Below are 22,887 nucleotides of genomic sequence, written 5' to 3' on the forward strand. Positions count from 1 at the left end.
ATTTTACAAATGAGGAAAGCAAGGCACAGAGAGTTTAAGTAACTGTGAAGATTATCTAACTGGTAAATGGTGGAGGTGGAATCCAAACCCAGGCAGATAAGCTCCAGAGCCCACACTCTTGCATCCCTAGGAGGAATGTATTTAAAAGGAGTTGCCAGGAAGGTTTAACTGGAGGGAATTTCCAGACAGGTTAAAGAACAGAATATTATAATTAGATAATAGAAAGTAATTTCTAATTCCAAATTTTAAAAGTTAAGTGTTTCAGAGAAATGAAGTTAAATCTCAGGATGTGGCCATCTGAGTGGATTACTGAGTGAAGAGGTGAAGAAGCTTTTGAGGGAAAGGAGGTTAAGGGACTCAGGGTATTAGACAGTACTAAAGAAGGTAAGGTGAATCTGGTCCCAGCATTTTTCGGGAATGTGTATGTGGGCTGGCAACGGTGTGTCTGCAGAAGTGGGAGTGACCAGGGACTGAACTGAAGATCAGTGAATTTAAAAGGGTAGAAGAACCTGTGAATGCAATGCCTCAGACTTCAAAGAAGATGGGGTTCCCAACAGGAAGTTTAAGCCCTCTCCCAATGCGACCTAGCCCCATGGCCTCAAAATCAGAGGTTGTAGAAGCACATGTGAACTCCATAAGTGAGCTTCAACTCCAGAGTTGAAAGCTAATATATTAGAGAAAAGCCAGGTTTCAGTTAAAGTAGGGTATTGCAGGACCCTAAGAAAAATACAGAGGATGTAAGTACTTTTCAGTAGTAAGGATTTCAGAGGGCACAGTGAAAGATGACTTGAGAATTAGCAGGAGAAAGATGGGCTGCTATTTCAGGAAGAGATTGTGTGCTCAATGCAGATTAGGAATGGGAGGTGGGGGTCAACTGCTAAATAGGCATCATGAAGATACGTTATAAGGAGCTTGCTTTTCTGTGGTTCAACCAGGAGCTGCAGCACCAACAGCTCCAACTTCTCCTTAACTTCCCTGTCTCTGCGTAAGGACTTGTCAAGTTTGCTTTTCCTCAGGAAACTGTTTTTTATATAGTAGTAATAGGTAATTGCTTCTCTTGACCATTCAGATATAAAACTGCTATTTTGATTTCTGCTTACACCATTTAATAAACAATATGATGGTGATTGAGATGAATATGGCCATTGTAAGCAGATTTTGTACGGAGATGTTAAAGCTAACATGTGAAATATTATTTTAAAGGGCACAAGAATAAACGTCTTTAAACCCCATTCCTTGTTATCATTTTAGGAACACAAAAACAGAATGAGGTTCTAAAATTGTGAGAAGAGATGTACTTTAGGATTGCTAGGCTATGAAATTGTGGTTTCTTATTTGTTGTTTCCTTTTAGAAAGGCACCACTAGCTAGAGCTGTGCGCAGTGACTCAGGCTCTTTCTACACTGGCAAAATGAATCCAATTATCTTCACATCTTTCCTGCAGTAATGGCAAGGAAAATCAGAAAGTGCTGGACGACCAAGAACTTGTTATTGCATGCATTTGACCGGTGTGTGTGTGTGTGTGTGTGTGTGTGTGTGTGTGTGTGTTCACACAGTCTACTGGCCTTACACCAGTATATAATAAAGCCATAGGGCCAAAACATGAATCTGTAAAACCTAGAAATTCATGCTTTGAATCATTCTTTTGCTGTTTGCCAGCCAATTCCTTTATGCAGAATTCCATGCCGGAGCTAAATAGTATAAACTCTCTTACTAATTGAAGCAACAAACTAAGCAAAACTGTCTTTTCTCTGTCAGATTGCTGTCTTTCTGGCACATAATTTTTAAGCCCGTAATTAGGAATATTGTAAATCAAGAATTCTTTGCTAGACTAGAGTTACACATAGGAAGAAAGTGATTAGAGGTCAAGAAAAATGTCAAAAAAGGGATTTTAAGACTGGTTGATCACCAAGAATAAGGAAAATAATATTTTATAAAGATTAACTATTGGGGTGCCTGGGTTGCTCAGTTGGTTGAACATCCAACTTCAGCTCAGGTCATGATCTCATGGTTCATGGGTTTGAGCCCCACATCAAGCTCTGTACTGACAGGTTGGAGCCCAGCTCTTGGTTAGGATTCTGTGTCTCCCTCTCTCTCTGCCCCTCCCCTGCTTGCACTTTGTCTCTCAAAAAAAAATTTTTTTTTAATTTAAAGAAAAAAAGATCAACTATAAATCAGATAAGCTGCATATTGGTAGTAGAGAGTTCATACTCTTCTGAAACTCCCAAAAGCCTATCACAGTGTTTATATGAATAATGAGTTATTTGTTGAAGCTTATGAAAAGTGGAACCTTTACAGATACCAGCTAAAAAACAGTAATTTCTATTTCCTCTAGCCAGTGGAGACTTATGAAAGTTATTCTCATCTTTCTCAGGAGCTACTCCCATCTGTACCTCTAAGAGATGAATGCACTAATTATCAGTTCCCACACATTTATGGGGTTAGTTGAATGATTATAAAATGAGAGTTTGAGGATTTTGCTTGAGGGAGAGCTTGGGAAGATGGTGGAGTGGAGGACCCTGAGCTCACCCCATCCCACATTTCGACTAGGTATTGTCCACATCCAAGTCAACAAGCCGGAGGGTAATCTGAAGACTGGAGGAACAAATTCCTCAACTAAATATAGAGAAGAAGGTGCAACCAAAAGTTTAGAAAGGGCAGAAAGGCAGAGGGAGGCTGCCTGCAGGAGGGAGGGAGCTGCGTGCAAAGAGGGCAGATAAATGGGCCCTTGCACCAGGGGGCTCACACAGCCAAGACTAATCCCCATAACATTTGGTTTTAAAAACCAGAGGGCCTGAGGTACCTGGCTGGCTCAGCTGGTAGAGCATATGACTCTTGATCTTAGGGTTATGAGTTCAAACACCACATTGGGTGTAGAGTTCACTTTAAAAGGGGGGAGCACCTGGATGGTTCAGTCAGTTAAGCAGTTAAGTGGCTAAGTGGACAACTTTGGCTCAGGTCACAATCTCACAGTTTGTGAGTTTGAGCCCTGCATCAGACTCTGCTGACAGCTCAGAGCCTAGAACATGCTTCAGATTCTGCGTCTCACTCTCTCTCTGCCCCTCCCCTACTCACACCCCATCAAAAAATGAATAAACGTTAAAAAAAAACCAGAGGGGCTGAATTCCATGAGTTTATAAGACCAGTGGTTAAAAGTCAGCTGACTCAGTGGTGGGCAAGCCAGGAGGGTGAGTAATAGCTGGGCCTCCACCCTGAAAGAGACAGCAGTCTGCATGGAGAGGCAACAAAAAAAACAGTAGTTTGCACAACCATGGGGGCAAATGGGAGACAGATCTGCACATACTGATTCCAGAGCGTGCTGGGGGACTTCTCTGAAAGCAAGGGAACTCGCAGATGCCATTTTCCTCCCCCATCTCCTAGCATAAGTACAGAGCCACCTTTGAGAAGTGGAGCTACACAGATACTTGCTGCCTGACCCACTGGCAGTGTGCCATGCCCACAGGTTCTGTTGAGAACTAGCCGACTCCAAGCCTGCTGGCTTCAGCCCTCAGCTCAGGACAAATTTTGTGAAAGCCACACAGTGCACCCCACCCACCACCACTGCACACCACGTGCAGTCACCACGCTGGCCTAGACACTGCACCACACCCAACCATGAACCCCAGCCACCCTTTGTGTGCAGGGCCCACCCTGTCCAGTCATCTTTGCTCACCATGCCTAGTCTCGCACCCCTGGCAGCTCCAGAATGCGGCCCCCACCACTACAGCATTTTGGAGTGCCCCAGTGCAGACTTTGCTGATACTGCCACCCCACTCCCAAATTCCCCGGCAGGCACACCCTCTCAAATCTGCCATGCCTGGGTCCCACTCACACCACAGAGAGTAAGCACAGCCCACAAAAGACAGAGAGTCAGTGCAGATAATTGCACTGAAAGGAAAAGTGGCTCAAACATAGCAGCAGGGTATAAGCAACACATACAGGATGCTCTCCTGAAGTGCCAGGTTTAGGTGAACAGGGGATACTACACTACAGGGTGCCCCAGGACCTCTTTATAAAGTCACTACTTTCAAGTTCAGAAGACAAAACTGACTTTCGTAACACACAGAAACAGACATAGAGAAGCAGACAAAATGAGACTAAAAATTTATCCCAAGTGAAAAAATAAGACAAGGCTACAGCCAGAGATCTAAGTGAAATGGACAAATAACATGCTTGACAGAGAATTTCAAACAGTGACCATAAGGATAGTCACTGGACTTGAGAAAAGAGTGGAAGGCACGAATGTGACCCTTAACATAGAGACAAGGAATAACTTAGAGGTAAAGGATTCAGAAAAAGAAATGAGAAACACGCTTGATGAAAGGAATAGCAGGATGGAAGAAGCAGAGGAGCAAATTAGTGATGTAGAAGACAGAGTAATGATAAGTTATCAAGCTGAATAATAAAGATAAAAAAGAATTACACAAAACAAGAGTAGACTTAGGTGGACTTAGTCACTTACAGTGACTCCATCAAATGTAATAACATTCATATTTATAGGAGTCCCAGAAGAAGAAGAGCAAGAAAGGGCGACAGAAAGTTTATTTGAAGAAATAATATCTGAAAACTTGCCTTATCCAGGAGGCACAGAGAACTCTCCTCAAAATCAACAAAAGCAGACCCACACCATGACATATTGTAATTGAACTTGCAAAATATAACGATAAAGAAAAAAATCTTAAAATGAGCAATGTAAGAAAAGTCATTAACTTACCAGGGAAAACCCATAAGTCAAGCAGAAATTTTTCTACAGAAACTTTGCAAGCCAGAAGGGAGTGTCATGATGTATTCAAAGTGCTTAATGAGAAAAATTTGTGGTCAAAATGCTCTATCCAGCAAGGTTGTCATTCAGAATAGGAGAGAGAGAGTTTCCCAGGAAAATATAAACTAAAGGAGTTTGTGACTACCAATCGAGTCCTGCTAGAACTATTAAAGAGGACTCTTTGACTAGAAAGAAGAGACGAAAAAGGATAATATGATGGTAGAAAACACAAAAATAATGAAAGTGAATATTTCTGTAAAAACTAAGTAAGGAATTCAAAAGGGGAGAATAAAATATAATAACATATACCTAAAGTTTGGGGAGGAGAGGAGAAAAGAATGGATTCATACCTAAATGACCATCAACTTAATATAGACTGCTATATGCAGAAGCAGTTATATACAAACCTAATGGTAACCATATATCAAAAGCCACTAATAAATAAACATGCAAAAAATAAAGAAAAAGAAACCCAAATATATCACTAAAGAAAATCATCAAAACATGAAAGAGAGAAAGTCAAGAAAGGATCAGAGAAAATCTCCAGAAACAAAATAATAATAAAATGGTACTAAACACATATCTATCAGTAATACTCTGTAAATGGACTAACACTCCAGTCAAAAGACATAGGGTGCCAGAATGGATACAAACCATATCCACCAATACAGTGCCTACAGGAGACTCATTTTAGACCTAAAGACACCTGCACATTGAAAGTGAGGGGGATGTTGATAGTGCTGCTGTCAGCAATAGTCAAATTATTGAAAGAGCCCAAATGCCCATCAACTGATGAATGATAAGAAGATGTGGTATATACATACAATGGAATACTACTTGGTGATGAAAAAGAATGAAATCTTGCCATTTGCAACAATGTGGATGGAACTAGAGGGTATTATGCTAAGTAAGATATGTCAGTCAGAGAAATATATCTGATTTCACTCATATGTGGGATTTGAGAAACTCAGCAGATGAACATAGCAAAAGGGAAGGAAAAATAAGATAAAAACAGAGACAGGGAAATCATAAGGCTCTTAAATACAGAGAACAAACTGAGGGCTGCTGGAGGGGAGGTGGGTGGGGGGTGGGTTAAATTGGTGATGGGCATTAAGGAGAGCACTTGTTGGGATGAGCACTGGATGTCATATGTATGAGATGAATCACTGGTTCTACTCCTCATGCCAAGACTACACTGTACGTTAACTAACTTGAATTTAAATTTTAAAAAAATTAGGGAGATAGAGAAACATTTATCACACAAATGGATGTCAAAAGAAAGCTGGAGGAATAATACTTATATTGGACAACTGGACTTTAAAACAAAGACTATAATGAGATAAAGAAGGGCACTATATCATAGTAAAAGGGACAACCCAACAAGAAGATCTAACAATTACAAATATTTATGTACCAACATGAGAGCACCCAAATATATAAAACAATTAACAACAAACATAAAGGAACTCATTATAACAATACAATAATAGGGGACTTTAACACCCCATTTACTTCAATGTGCAGATCACCTAAATAGAAAATCAACAAGGGAACCATGGCTTTGAATTGCACACTGTACCAGATGGACTTAACAGATATAATCAGAACACTCCATCCTAAAACAGCAGAATACACAGTCTTTTCAAGCGCACACAAAACATTCTCCAAAACGGATCATGTATCAGGCCACAAAACAGGCCTCAGCAAATAAGATTGAAATCATACCATGCACATTTTTATCCTAACTACAACACTGTGAAACTAGAAGTCAGCCACAAGAAAAAATCTGGAAAGACCACAAATATATGGAGGTTAAATAACATTTTACTAAACAATGAGTGGGTAAAACAGGAAATAAAAGAAGAAATAAAAGAGTACATGGAAACAAATGAAAATGAAAACACAACAGTCCAAAACCTCTGGGATGCAGCAAAAATGGTCCTAAGAGGAAAGTATACAGCAATATAGGCCTATCTGAAGAAGCAAGAAAAATCTCAAACAACCTAAACTTACACCTAAAGGAGCTAGAGAAAGAACAACAAACAAAGCATAAAGCCAGCAGAAGGAAGGAAATAATAAAGATTAGAGAAGAGACAAATGATACAGAAACAAACAAACAAAAACAATAAAACAGATTAATGAAACCAGGAGCTGGTTCTTTGGAAAAAGTCAATAAAATTGATAACCTCTAGCCAGAAAAAACTACAAGAGAAAGGATCCAAATAAATCACAAATGACAGGAGAGAAATAACAACCAAAACCACAGAAATACAATCATAAAAGAATATTATGAAAGAATATATGCCAACAAATTGGACAACCTGGAAGACATGGATTAATTCCTAGAAACATATAAACTACCAAAACTAGAACAGGAAGAAATAGAAAACTTGAAGAGACCAATAACCAGCAAAGAAATTGAATCAGTAATCAAAAAACTCCCCAAAAAACAAAAGTCCAGGACCATATGGCTTCAAAGGTGAATTCTACCAAACATTTTAAAAAGTAGAAAAGGAAGGACAGACAGCTTTCTTTTTTTTTTTTTTTTTAATGTTTATTTACTTTTGAGAGAGATCGAGTGCAAGCAGGAGAGGGACAAAGAGAGAGAGGGAGACACAGAATCTGAAGCAGGCTCCAGGCCCTGACAGCTCTGAGCTGTCAGCACAGAGCCTGATGTGGGGCTTGAACTCACGAACTGTGAGATCATGACCTGAGCTGAAGTCGGACTGAGCCACCCAGGGCCCCCCAGACAGCTTTCAAATTCATTCTATGAGGTCAGCAGTAATCTGATACCAAAACTAGATAAAGACGCCACACAAAAAAAGAGAACTACAGGCCATTATCTCCGGTAGACATAGATACAAAAAGTCCTCCATAAAATACTAGCAACCCGAATCCAACAATACATTTAAAAAAATCATTCCTTGGGGCGCCTGGGTGGCGCAGTCGGTTAAGCGTCCGACTTCAGCCAGGTCACGATCTCGCGGTCCGTGAGTTCGAGCCCCGCGTCAGACTCTGGGCTGATGGCTCGGAGCCTGGAGCCTGTTTCCGATTCTGTGTCTCCCTCTCTCTCTGCCCCTCCCCCGTTCATGCTCTGTCTCTCTCTGTCCCAAAAAAAATAAATAAAAAACGTTGAAAAAAAAAAAATAAAAATAAAAAAATCATTCCGGGCGCCTGGGTGGCTCAGTCAGTTGTGTCAGACTTCGTCTCAGGTCATGATCACACAGCCCATGAGTTTGAGTCCTGCGTCAGGCTCTGTGTTGACAGCTCAGAACCTGGAGCCTGCTTCAGATTCTGTGTCTCCCTCTCTCTCTCTCTCTCTGCCCCTCCCCCACTCTCTCTCTCTGTCTCCCAAAAGTAAATAAACATTAAAAAAAATTTTTTTAAATCATTTATCACAATCAAGTGGGACTTATTCCTGGGTTGAAAGGTGTTTCAATATTTGCAAATCAATTAATGTGATATATCACATAAATAAAAGAGAGGGTAAGAACCATATAATCATTTCAAAAGATGTAAACAAAACATTTGACAAAGTACAACATCCATTCATGATAAAAATCCTCAACAAAGTAGGTTTAGAGGGAACATATCTCACCATAATAAAGGTCATATATGGAAAACCCACAGCTAATATCATCCTAAATGGGGAAGAGTTGAGAGCTCTTCCTCTCCAGACAGGAACAAAACAGGAATGTCCACCCTCATCACTTTTATTCAACATAGTACTGGAAGTCCTAGCCACAGCAGTCAGACAACAAAAAGAAATAAAAGATACCCAGATCACCAAGGAAGAAGTAGAAATTTCACTATTTGCAGATGACATGATACTATATATTTAGAAAACTCAAAGGACCTCACCAAAAAACTGCTAGAACTGATAAGTGAATTCAATAAAGTTGCAGGATACAATACCAACATATAAAATCCATTGAATTTCTATTTACCAATAATGAAGCAGCAGAAAGAGAAATTCAGGAATCAATCTCATTGTACCAAAAACAATAAGATACCTAGGAATAAACCTACCAAAGAGATGAAAGACCTGTATGTACTCAGAAAACTATAAAACACCGATGAAAGAAATGAAGATGACACAAAGAAATGGAAAGATGTTCTATGTTCATGGATTGGAAGAACAAATATTGTTAAAATGTCTATACTACCCAAAGCAATCTACACACTTAATACAATCCATATCAAAATACCAACAGCATTTTTCACAGAACTAGAACAAAGAATATTAAAATTTGTATAGAACCACAAAATATCCCAATAGTCAAAGCAATCTTGAAAAGCAAAGCTGGAGGCATCCCAAATCCGTACTTCAAGTTATATTACAAAGCTGTAGTAATCAAAACAGTATGGTACTGGCACAAAACAAGACACATAGATCAATGGAACAGAATAGAAAACCCAGAAGTGAACCAGCAGTTATATGGTTAATTAATCTTTGACAAAGCAGGAAAGAAAATCCAATAGGAAAAAGACTGTCTTTTCAACAAATGGTGTTAGGAAAACTGCACAGCAACATACAAAAGAATGAAATTGGACTTTCTTACACTAAACACAAAAATAAATTCAAAATGGATTGAAGACCTAAATGTGAGACCTGAAACCATACAAATCCTAGAAGAGAATAGAGGCAATAAATTCTTTGACATCAGCCATAGCAACTTCTTTCTAGGTATATCTCCTGAGGCAAGGGAAACAAAAGCAATAATAAACTATTGGGACTACATCAAAATTAAAAGGTCTGCACAATCAACAAAACTAGAGGGCAACCTACAGAATGGGAGAAGATATTTGGAAATGATATTTGATGAAGGGTTAATATCCAAAATATAAAGAAACTATACAACTCAACACCCCAAACCAAACAATCCAAGTTACAAAAAATGGGCAGAAGACATGAATAGACATTTTTCCAAAGAAAACAGACAGATGGCCAACAGACACATGAAACGATGTTCAGCATCACTTATCATCAGGGAAATGGCAAATCAAAACTACAATAAGATATCACCTCACACCCGTCAGAATGGCTAAAATCAACAACACAAGAAACAACAGATATTAGCAAGGATGTGGAGAAAGGAGAATGCTCTTGCACTGTTGGTGGGAATACAAACTGGTGCAGCCACTCTGGAAAACAGTATGAAAGTCTTCAAAAAGTTAAAAAATAGAACTACCATACAATCCAGAAATTGCACTAGTAGGTATTTACCAAAGAATACAAAAATACTTCAAAGTAATTCAAAGGAATATATGCACCCCAGTGTTTAAAGTAGCATCATCTACAATACTCAAATTATGGAAACAGCCCAAGTGTCCATTGACTGATGAGTGGATAAAGAAAAAGTGGTGTGTGCGCGCGCGCGTGTGTGTGTGTGTGTGTGTGTGTGATGGAATATTACTCAGCCATAAAAAAGGAATGAAATCTTACCATTTGCAGTGACTTGGGATGGAGCTAAAGAGTATAATACTAAACAAAATTAAGTCAGATAAAGACAAATACCATATGATTTCACTCATATGTGAAATTTAAGAAACAAAGAGGAAGAAAAGAGCAAACCAAGAAACAGACTCTTAACTATAGAGAGCAAACTGATGGTTGTTACCAGATGGGTGAAATAGGTGATGGGGATTAAAAAGTGCGCTTGTGACGAGCACCGGGTGATGTATGGAAGTGTTGAATCATCATATTGTACACCTAAAACTAATGTAACACTGTATGTTAACCAACTGGAATTAAAATAAAACCTTAGAAAAATAAAATGAAAGATTGAAAGTATGTGTGTTGGCATGTATGTATATGTATGTCTTCATACATCATGCACATATACATGCAGATCATTATTTGTTGAGTACTTTCTATGATGCATGAATCCAGGCAGAAGAAATAAAAGCAGCTTGACTATGATGGATAAGAAAAGTGTGTTATGGGTAAGGGCCTGGTTTCCTGGGACTCAGAGTTTTTGAAGAAAGTGGACACCAATTCCCAAGCCAAGCTGATGGAGTCTGATGGGGTATACAGGTGCAGCCAGTAGGAGGGTTCACAAAAGTAGGGAATAAAGGGCAGGGCCCTGAGAGGAAATGACCAGCATGTTCCCATGTCACCTTGGACCTGGAAACTATTATTCCTTGTTCAAAACCAAACTCAAATGTCACCTCCAAGCCTTTCCTTTCCTAGATATAGGAAAACTTGGATTCAAATGCAATAAAGCAGATAATTTTAAAAGCAATCATTAACCCTAGAATTACAAAGAAGTTGCATGAAGAAAGGTAATCATAGAGCATCACTTGGCTTAGTTGTGTACAATATTTACATAGTCACAAAAAGGAAAACACAGAATATTAATTTTGAGGAAAAAGAAAAAAAGAAAGGAGAGATAATTACCTATGGAGGATGAAGTAGAGGAAGTAGAGTGTTAAGTGAACTACAAGTCTTATCTACCATAACAGGAAAACAGTACATAATGTCTAAAATTGATAAATCAAAAGGTATTATTTAAAAATACAGAAAGAAGAAACAGTTAAGAGATGACAGTATGATTAGAAGAGTGGAGAAATGACAAGAACTACATTTTGTATAAAATTTGCTATGTTTGGGCTTATATTTACATATAATATCATGGCATTTTTTAAATGTTTTTTTTAAGAAGTCTTTCCTGGGGCACCTGGGTGGCTCAGTCAGTTAAGCGTCCGACTTCGTCTTGGCTCATGATTTTGCAGTCTGTGAGTTCAAGCCCCACATCAGGCTCTGTGCTGACAGCTCAGAGCCTGGAGCCTGCTTCAGATTCTGTGTTTCCCTCTATCTCTGCCCTTTCCCCACTCATGCGCTCTCTCTCTCTCTCTCTCTCTCTCTCTCTCTCTCTCTCTCTCTCTCAAAAATAGATAAACATTTAAAATATTTTAAAACAAAGCCTTACCCGAGCCTTCCCATCCTCCCACATTGAGCCCCCTCTGCAATAACGGTTCATACCAGATGCCACATGTCTGCCTCCCTTCCCAGACTGGAAGGACTCTCTTATTCATTTCTGTATGTCAGAGTCACACCCAGTGACTTCTCTTAGCACCTGTGCTAAGCACCTGTGAGGAGGAATGGATGAATACAGTTACTGTTGGGACAGACTAGCTGAATGATTGCAATTGGTACATAATCTTAAGTCTTTTAAGAATAAGAACCACATAACAACAATGGTGATGTTAATAATGTTAATAATTATTACTGGATAGCTGGAAACCCCAGTAGCACCATCCCCTATAACCTGGATTTTACCAAACCCTGATGTTTCATTTATTCCATGGCATGCCTACTGGACTTGTCCCTTATATCCCACCCCCAATACTAGCCCTCTACAAGACCCTCCTCATGTCATGCTTAAGTGACTGACTGACTGACTGACTGACTAGTCTTCCTGTGCCTCAGTCTGTCTCCACTCTACCTCAGCCTTCCTCCCACCCCCAAATATTCTTGCATCAAGGATACTCTAGAATTCCCAGTACTCCATTCTTGTCACATTCTCCTTCAAGAGCTGCAATGACACCTTACCCTCTGGAGTCCAAGGTTCTCCTGATCTTTCTGCCCCTCCAGAACCTGGCTTGCTGGCCCATCCAACATTACCTCCCACACCTCCCCGGAGCTCACCACCCTGCAGGTCAAGCGAGTCTCATTACCACATCACAGTCAGCCCTCCTTCCCACCTCTTATTCCACCAGACTTCTTTTCACCCAAAAAACAAGAGCATCCCCATTGCCTGGGAATATAATTCTACTCTTGAGATACCTATGATTAATACTTCCTGTATTTAATCAGTAACTTCCTGCAATCTGTCTTACTTTTCTCCTGTGGAAAAACCTCAGGTTTTCCTTCATAATAAAATCAACATTCCTGAATAGAATATGCCTTTATAAATAGCATCGTTGTCTCTTTTATAAATAAATATAACTTTCAATTTTGACAGATTAATAAGATGAACCTTATGTAAACTGATATTTTAAAAGAAGTACAGACAACTTTAAATACTACTGTGCTTTTAATTTCAAAAATTCTTTTTCCTGTTGTCCTGCAATCTTCAATATGTCTTAATTTCTCACTAAATGATTATTTTCTCCTTTTCTTTAATTCAGTCAAACCATTTAGAGAATTCATTTGATGAAGTATTGAGGAGTCTAATTGTTTAATGGGCAGAAATTAGTCCCTGCAAAGAGTACTTTAAAAACTGGCAAATACCAGGCATAATTACAAATTCTTTAGAAGAATCTATTTCTGTACAATAGGTTAATTGGTTATAAGTAGACAGCACCGGCCACAATTTAAACCCGGCTTCCAATTTCTTCCATGATTTTTTTTAACAAATATAAGTGGCTAATTATGATCAAATTAGTCCCCTTGAAGGAACAATTGGCTACTTATCCCTGATTTTCAAGATTTAAGTGGTCTAACGCACCTGCAATTAGCTTCCCACTAGCATACTGCCTACAGATCCAGAGTTATTTCCCAAAGTTGTCAAAATCTTGCCTTGTAATGAGAACTCTACAGTCAGATGACCAATGTATAGTTTAGATTACAATGACTTCTTTGGAAGAATCAATGCAATTTTTAAGAAAACTGAAGCCAAAGTAGAGATTTGCTTAAGGGGGAAAGTTGTTTTGGGGCAAGTTGATCCAGATAATTGCCTCCACTCTCTGGACTACCCACATATAGATGGCTTGTTCACCTATGTGATTATTGAAAAGTACTTACCCTTCTTTCCTTTATTTTAGTGGTGCAATCTATGTATAGACTTGGTAGCATTTACCAGTGAAATATTCAAGGGAGCAGTTTTCCAGTCATTGGATGGAATTATTGTCTCTGCTAACTGTAAGCTACGGAAGATCTTTACCTTAAAATGCAAGCCTCAAGACACTGCTGAGAAAGATGGTATGTTCAAATTGCTACCAAGATTTTTAAAGTCTCCAATGTGTTTTTAAAAATTAGACACACCTTTGGATAGTATGAGTACATGGAAATGGTTTTTCTATGTTATTGTGGAATAAACACAACATGAGATCTGTCCTCTTCACAAATTTTTAGGTGTATAACATGTTATTGTTGACTACAGGTGCAATGCTGTATAGCAGATCTCTAGAGCGTATTCATCTTGACCAAAACCCATCAATTAGTAACTCCCATTTCCCCCCTCCTCAACTGCTGGTAACCACCATTCTACTCTGATTCCATGAATTTAATTATTTTGGTTGCCTTATGTAAGTAAAATCATACAGTATTTGTCTCTCTATAGTTGGCTTATTTCACTTAGCCTAAGACCTCATGATTCATCCATGTTGTAGCATATGTCATTCTTTACTCTGAATCATGTGTTTAAGTATAGCTGAATGTCACAAAGATATCTTTTTTATTTTTGTGGTTATTTTTCTTGTTTGTTTATGATAGCACTTACCATGCGAATCCGTCGAGGTTCTTAGTTGCAAGCGATGGAGTCCTGTCTAGGTAGTTGAAACAGCAAAAAGAATTTATTTAAGGAAATTAGCCAGTTCATAGAATCTCAAGGATGTCCAGAAAATCAGGCTTAGAGGCTACAGCCAAAAACAAACACAGCTCCCACCACAGGACTGCTCCAAGGAAGACCCCCAATAGCTACTGCAGCTGGGCAAAGACTCTGTAGGTCTGACTGTACTGTCTGACTTGTAGAGGCTAGGTCACATGCTGCAAGGGAGGCTGACAAAGCAAATTTCTGATTTCCAACTAAGGAGATAGGACTCATTGATGTAGTAAAATCACCAAATTAACAAGGGTGTTCAAAAGATGTCAACATTCATAAAGCTCTGCTATTGTCCAACGTATACTATCTCATTATTCTGTGGTTATTTCATGAACTCATTTGGGAGAAATTACATTTATATATTAATTTTCCAATAATCATGTTAAAATAGAAAAATGATTGAGTTATTCCTCATATTATTTGTAGAAAGATTGGAAATATACACATTGATTACTCATTATATGATTAATAAATATATTCTGCAGATAACTGAACTGTCCAGAATTTATAAGATGGCACAAACTCTCCTAAGATAGTCTTAAACAACTGAAAGTATTGAGAGAATACTGATGCTTCCTTTTGATTTTTGTCTGGGATTATTTTTAACAAAATCAATTTTTCTAGAAGCCCAGGAAACAGAGCAGCACATAAGATGGCAAAGGTGATTTCTTAGAAGTTTGTATAAAGTAGACTTTAGACTTGTGCTCTGTCTGGATGAGTGTCTGAGAAATCCTTGTGTGGTTCACTCTGTGGAACAGGAAACTGTGCCTATAAATTTCATTTGATAACAAAACACAGCAGTGCATTAACAGCTCCCAGAGAGATTACAAGCCAGGAAGTCCAGCCACTCATCTTATGTACCATTTAAAGGCTATACAAGAGGGGCACCTGGGTGGCTCAGTCGGTTAAGCATCCAGCTTTGGCTCAGGTCATGATCTCATGGTTCATGAGTTTGAGCCCCACATCGGGCTCTGTGCTGACAGTTCAGAGCCTGAAGCCTGCTTCAGAATCTGTGACCTCCTCTTTCTCTGTCTCCTCCCCAGCTCATGCTGTCTCTCAAAAAATAAACGTTAAATTTTTTTTTTTAAAAAGGCTATACAAGAAAGCAAAAGACTTCATTTTTAAAAAAATAGCACCCAGCTAATAAGAAACCTCAAAATTTATAGAAATGTATGTGCATTCTACATCAGATCATAGGAGGTAAATCATAACCTGATTAATATTTTTAAATAAATGTAAGGAAAAGAGTAAATCAAAATATGGCATATTAAATACATGTTTTTATCTCTGATCCTTCCTCAAACCCCACTAAAATTATAGGACTAAAAATGGCAATAAACCCACCAGGATGAAAATTATGGAAGAGTAGCTAACAACAGAAAAAGTGTGTTCATAAATTTTGTAAGATTGAGGAATGACAACTGACTTAGAAGAGCAGAGGAAGCTGAAACTAGTGGGTTTACAGAGAGATTCACCAATGAGATTCATAATGTAGAAGCTCAGAGGGGCTCTAGAATTGGCAGCCCCCTGCCAAAGGCAGGAAATAAAAGAGTGTGGCTAAAAACAAGGAAATTGGCTAAAATTCCATATGGGCTGCTAACGGATCCCAGATTCCCTTTCTAACTCCAAATAAGCAAACAATAGGATATTTCTTCTCTGGAGAAACTGATCCAGAGAACTTTTCAACTCAGGTACATTGGATACATGTTAGATAGACACAAGAACTAACAGAAAGAAGGAAATAGATAAAATAGGAAATACATGCTTTTCTCAAAGTTAAGAAAACACTGCATCTATAAAATAGGAGTTATTTGTTCTTGTTGTATTTTATTGAAGTTTATTATCTTATAAGCCTTTAATATAATTTAAAAACATCTATAAATCATATTCCTTACCACAAAGGGAACACATTTCTGTAACCATCATCCAAATCAAGAAATAGAATATTACAAACATCCTAGAATCCCTGCTCATAATCCCCTCCCAGTCATGTCCCTCTCTCTTTTGAGAGGTCACACTCTCCTGACTTCTAACAATTTAAATTAATTTTACCTATTTTTGAAGTTTATTTAAATGGAATCATATAGTATATATTCTTTCCAAATATACATTCTTTAACATGTATTTTAATGTGTTTGTGTAAAATGTGTTTGTGAGATTCACCTATATTGCTAATTTAATTACTGTACATAGTATGGCATCGTGTGAATGTACCACAACTTATTTGTCCATATTAGGCATTTTGAATAGTGCTGCTAGAATCATTCTACATTTCTCTTGGAGCTTCTAGATAGGCATTTCTTTAGATATTTGTCAAGGAGATAAATGAACACATACTTTGGCATTCTTAATTTCAGTTACTATATTTTTTGTTTCTAGAATTTCCATTAGATTCTTTTTTATAGTTTCCATTCCTTAGCTGAAATTCTCCATCTCATTATTTAATTTCTCAAATATATTAAGCAAAGTTATTTTAAAAGGCATGGCTCACAATTCCAATGTCTGTCTGTCCTGTGGGTCTGTTTTTGTTGTCTGTTTTTCTCTTGTTCTTGTATCCTAATATGTCTAGTAAGTTTTGAGTGTATACTGGACATTTTGACACAGAAACTATATAGCTGTTTTGAGATTGTATTGTATTGTCTTTCTTCAGAGATTTAGAATAAAAAAAAATTTTTTAAGAAGCCCGAAAGACTGAAAATAAGATCCAAATGTTAAGAATATTAGAAGTGGGGCGCCTGGGTGGCTCAGTCGGTTGAGCGTCCGACTTCGGCTCAGGTCACGATCTCGCGGTTCGTGAGTTCGAGCCCCGCGTCAGGCTCTGGGCTGATGGCTCAGAGCCTGGAGCCTGCTTCCGATTCTGTGTTTCCCTCTCTCTCTGCCCCTCCCCCATTCATGCTCTGTCTCTCTCTGTCCCAAAAATAAATAAACGTTAAAAAAAAAATTAAAAAAAAAAAAAAGAATATTAGAAGTTAGTCCAAGAGACCCATCAACAGAATGATAGGATTCTAAATGAGAGACTAGAGGAAACAGGAGGGATGATATATAGGAAGATTTCCCAAAATTAAAGGTCAGGTGTTTTCAGATTGACATAGCTCATCAAAAACAGAAAAAGAAAAAAAAGAAGAAAAGAGTCACCATTGTGTAATTTCAGAATAGGAGGGAAAAAAAGAAAAGATTATTAAAGCTTCCAGAATTTTTTTTAACTGAAGTTGCATACAAAGGAGTAGGAATAAGAATAATGTCTGACTTCATACAACAACATTAGATGGTAGAAGACCTTGAAACCATACCTTCAAAATATAAGGAAAAATTACTTTCAACTTAGAATTTTACACACATCCAGTCTAGCAATTAATTGAGTGCAAATTAAAGGTGTTTGCTGACATGCAAGGTCTCAAAAATTTATATTTATTTAAATCCTTTGTCAGAAAAGATCTGGAAGATATTCTCCACAAAATATAAGGAGTAGATCAAGAAAAAGGAGTATGTGGGATCCAAGAAACAAGATTTCAGAGAAAAGCAAAGAGAATTTTCAGAATTATGGTTAAAGGAATTCAAAGGATGACATTTGTTCAGCACATCTAGAAAACAGTCCAGATTTCAGCAGGAAAATGGAGGCTTTCAAGAGGAAAGTCTCTAGGAAAAGAATATATCTGATACAATATGATGTGTTTGAACATGAAAAGTAAAGTTGATTTGATTTTATAGTGCTAATAGGGAGTTTGGGAAGAATTAATGTGGGGTGTGTACAAAAATCTATCACAAAATAAAACAGTGATCAACCCTAAGGGAAACAAAAAGTTGTACAAGAAAAGAAATGTAATCATAGCATATTACATGGCTCAAATGTGTACAGCTTTTTTAAAAAAAAAACATTTTATTTTTAAGGGCAGTTTTAGGTTCACAGCAAAATTGAATGCAAATTGCAAAGAATTTCTATGTCCTTGTTACCACCGCATATGCACAGTCTCCACAGCTATAGCCACTCATACCAGAGTGGTACATTTGCCAAAATTAATGAACTTACATAAACACTTTATTATCACCCAAAGTCCATAGTTTACATTAGCATTCCCTCTTAGTGTTGTATACTCAGTGGGTTTTGACAAATGAATAATAACATGTATCTAACAATATACTATCATACAGAATAGTTTCACTGCCCTTGTCTTCTAGGTTCTACTCATTCATTCCTCCCTCCCTATTAATTCCTGGCAACCATTGGTCTTTTTATTGTCTTCATAGTTTTGCTTTCACCAGAATGTTACATGGTTGGAATCATGCAACATATAGCCTTTTTGGACTGATTTCTTTCACTTAGTAATATGCCTTTTAACCTCCAGGGGTGCCTCGGTGGCTCAATCAGTTGAGCATCTGACTTTGGCTCAGGTTATAATCTTGCAGTTTGTGGATTCAAGCCCACATCAAGCTCTCTACTGTCAGTGCAGAGCCTGCTTCGTATCCCCTGTCTTCCTCTCTCTCTCTGCCCCTCCCCCGTTTCTGCTCGTTCATTCTCTCTTTCTCAAAAATAAACATTTTTTTAAAAAGTTCCTCCATGTCTTTTCATGGGTTGATAGTTCATATCATTTTGATGCTGAATAATATTCTCTTGTCTGTATTACCAGTTTGTTTTTCCATTAACCTACCGAAGGACATCTTGGTTGCTTCCAAAATTTGGCAATTGTTAATGAAGCTGGTATATTCTTGTGCAAGTTTTTGTATGAAAATAAATTTTCAACCCATTTGGGTAAATATCAAGGAGGATGACTGCTAGTTCATAGGGTAAGAGTAAGTTTAGTTTTTAAGAAACTGTCAAACTGTCTTCCAAAGTGGCTATACCATTTTGTATTCCCATCAGAAATGAACGAGAGTAACTCTTGCCTTGCCTGCATTTGGTGTTGTCCACCTTTTAGATTTTTGCCTTAAAAATAGTTGCCTATTGGCACAATTTTTGTACATAATCTTAATAATGTACCATACTAAATAATAAGTTATCCAAAAATTATGACAAATCCTATTTGAAAGATGTGGGGAGGGAAGGAAGGTGGTATGGTAGTTTAACAGTGCTAAATCTTTTTTTTTCCAAAATAGGAAGTCAGAGATATTATCTAAAGCATAAGTGCAGAAATGCCAATATGAGGCTACTGTTTATAAACAAATAAGTACCAGAAGATAGAAGCTATTGCTGAGGCTTGAGAATAGTTGCCTCTGCATTGCGAGCCTGGGGGATGAGTGAGGGGGGAGGGCAGCAGTCAGGGAATGATGACTTTGTCTCATAATCTTGTAGTACCATTTGTATTTTTGAACAATATACACATATTTTGTTTTATAATCAGTTTTTAAAATGAATGGGTAATCTGTAAAAAATTCCAAGAACAAACATTGGCGTGATTTCTTTTAGTTTTTCAGAAGGACTGAAAAAAAGCCTTATGAATGTGGCATCTCAGATTGCCTCAGATGTTCCAAATAGACTTGGGGAGGCATGCTGTGGTTCAGGGTGCTGTGGAATATAACCCCATATTCCTCACTTAGCTGCCAGGACTTAACCTTGTACAAGTGCTCACCCAATCTCTATGCTTCAGGTTCTGCATCAGTGAAGTGAGGATAATAATTGTTCCTTGGTTAAGCAAAATACTGTTACATTCCAACTGAAAGCTTAGGTGTGTAAACCAAGTACATCTTGGAGAAGTTAAATTGGTATTGTAGAGGCCAAAGATACAGGTTAATGGTCCCACAGTCCATTGCTGTGATCATGTACCAACTTTGTGCTTTGTGTGAGTTCTGAACATCTCTGAGCATTGTTTCCTCATTAATTATTATGAGGTGGTTGTGAAGATCCAATAAAATATAAAAATGTATGTGACAAGATAAAAACTATGATTCATTGTGTAGATGCTAAACATTTATCTGCCTCCTATAATCAGGCACTGGGTTGACACAGCCTCTGCTTTGAGGAGCGTGGGATCTCTCAGGAAGATTTACATGTACATGTAGATTGTTATACCTGGAAGAAACTTAACTAATGGGCTTAACAAGCAGTGGGAGGAGAGTCTGGAGCACTTACCTCTTATTTGAGAAAGCCACCTGGAGAGGCACTTTGATTTCACAGACCTACCAAGTTAAGAAAAAATTGACTGACATAAGGTTGCCAACTTTTGAATTTGGCAAATCAGAGCATTAAAACAAACAAAAAAAGAAAAACTACAATTATTCTGATCATTTCATTAATTGAAAAGACATTTAAACACACACACACACACACACACATACACACACACACACACACACACACACACATTAGGAAGGTGTTAATTTCAGAATAAAGGCTGACATTTTCACCACAGACCAGTAAAAATGACTTCATGGGTCAGTATCTATCCATAGAGCAGTGTTTGGTCTATACTCACCTAGAGAAATAAATTTCCAAAATATATCCTGAAGGAAAAATAATAATTTCCCAGGTAATGAAAATGGATAACAAGAAAAGAAAGCATTTCTAAAAGAGGAAAGAGTGTATGTGCATAAAGGCAGGGTATCATGAATATATCTGATGTGTTCAAGGAACAGGGAGTTCAGTATGGTACGTGGCAGGGGTGGGAGTAATGATTTAATATAATATTCTATTACTAGGCTGCATGTTTTGTGTGACATAAAGAGGTAGAGCAAATTTCCTTCCCTGAAAGTTCACTGTGTAATTTTAGACACTAGAAACATAAACAGTACAAGAATACTTATGAAGACATTTGATAAAAGAGGAGAAAGGATAACAGTATGGGGCAAAATGAGTGTCCCTGCCCAAGGAGGTTGGCAGCAGAAGTGATAGCAGTGATGATTATGGTGCTAATAGGAGCAGTAGGTGTTCTAAACACTTTATATATGAACTTAATTTAATGCTCGTAACAACTCTATGAAGTGGATGTTACTATTATCCCCATTTTATAGATAGGGAAACTTAGGCACAGAGAAGTCAGATAATGTGCCCAGTGTCACACAACTGTTAGGCAGTAAAAGCAGGTTTTGAAGCCTGTCATTAGGACTCGAGTATATACTCCTAATTACTACAGTGTACTGCCCTTCTTGGGAGGGTGGAAGGGAGGGGAAATTTTAGAAAGCTGGGGGCAGGGGGAGGGTGCCTGGGTGGCCCAGTCAGTTGAGCATCTGACTCTTGTTCTCAGCTCAGGTCTTGATCTTGGGTCATGAGTTCAGGCCCCACACTGGGCTGGAGCCTCCTTAAAAAAAAAAAAAAAGGCAAGACATGTCATGGAATAAGAATGTCAGGATTTGGTGACTGGCCATGTTAAACATGTCTGTATTCGATAAGTTATAGATGTCCCTTTGTCTTTCATACTGAAAGTAGTGGGAGGGTTGATTTTCTCCTTCAAAGACAGATCTGTTAGTCATAGTATTGAGACTTTCATCTTAGGAAACTCTTTTTCCTGTTTCTTACATTCCATTCTGAGATTTTATTTAAAGATATTGTATTAAATGTTACTTAAACTCAGTACTTTGTTGTCCTTGGCTTATGTAAACTGCTGCATTTCACTCTAGAACCTCTTAAACTTACCCATGCTAGGCAATGTTGCCTGATTCCATTGCTGTTCTCTGTTTACACAGTGCAATATAATAGAAAGTGAATTACTAGAACCCTAAAACAAGAAATTAACCAGTTTTTCACTTGCCCGGAGGAATGGCTTATGCTGAACAAGTAGTAAAGCATGCTGGTTCAAATGAATTTATGACTTTTATGGTTCCCAAGGGGACATGGACTGGCATTTTTAAGCATTTGCATGACTGAATTATTGATTAACTTGTATCATTCTGCATTAAAAAAAAAATAAAAAATATATATATATATATATATATATATATATATATATATATATATATATGTACACACACACACACACACACACATAGGTAAGAGAAGAACAAGAGGAGAGAAAAGAGAGAGGAAAGAACAAGTGATTATCCACTAGGCATGGACTTAGACTCTGTCACTGATGACTTTATGGGTCTTCTGACACCCAGTTCAGTGTTCTTTCTAAAATATCACAGTGGAGTGCCTGGGTGGCTCAGTTGCTTTAACCTCTGACTCTCAATTTTGGCTCAGGTCATGATCTCATGGTTTGTGAGATGAAGCCCTGCATGGGGCTCTGCACTGACAGCATGGAGCCTGCTTGTGATTCTCTCTCCCTTCTCTCTCTGCCTCTCCCTCACTTGCATGTGCTCACTCTCAAAATAAATAAATAAACTTAAAAAATAAAATCACATATCAGCACTTGGGCATGTGTTCTGTGTTGAGAAATGCAAGAATAGAATAATTAAAAGTATAATTTCAGACTGAGAGCCCCTTGAGGGCATAGGTTACGTCTCCATATTTTTATCTCTAGCACATGGCCTGGTGTTGGTAATCTATCATACATGTCTGATGAATTAATGTAGTAAAGGTTGGCTAATAGTTTGTTCAATTATTCATTCAGTCACTGTCTCTATTCAATAAGCCTTTATTGAATGTCAAGCAATGTGAAGAAAATTATCCCTTCAAAGGCCAGAGAAAAAACTAGAAATACTGACATCT

The 22,887-nt window shown here is 37.9% G+C and overlaps 1 protein-coding gene across 20 annotated transcripts in view; it reads left to right on the forward strand.

Moving 5' to 3' along the window:
* CFAP20DC (CFAP20 domain containing) overlaps nucleotides 1-22,887 on the forward strand; it is a 240,243-nt gene that overhangs the window by 100,471 nt on the left and 116,885 nt on the right. For all 20 annotated transcript variants that reach the window (XM_058726364.1, XM_058726363.1, XM_058726354.1 and 17 more), the window contains one exon: nucleotides 13,531-13,687. In XM_058726364.1, coding sequence (XP_058582347.1) covers nucleotides 13,531-13,687 — 157 coding nt within the window. The remainder of the gene's footprint in view (nucleotides 1-13,530; nucleotides 13,688-22,887) is intronic.

Source organism: Neofelis nebulosa, chromosome 4 (assembly GCF_028018385.1).
Source record: "Neofelis nebulosa isolate mNeoNeb1 chromosome 4, mNeoNeb1.pri, whole genome shotgun sequence".
Lineage (NCBI taxonomy): Eukaryota > Metazoa > Chordata > Mammalia > Carnivora > Felidae > Neofelis > Neofelis nebulosa.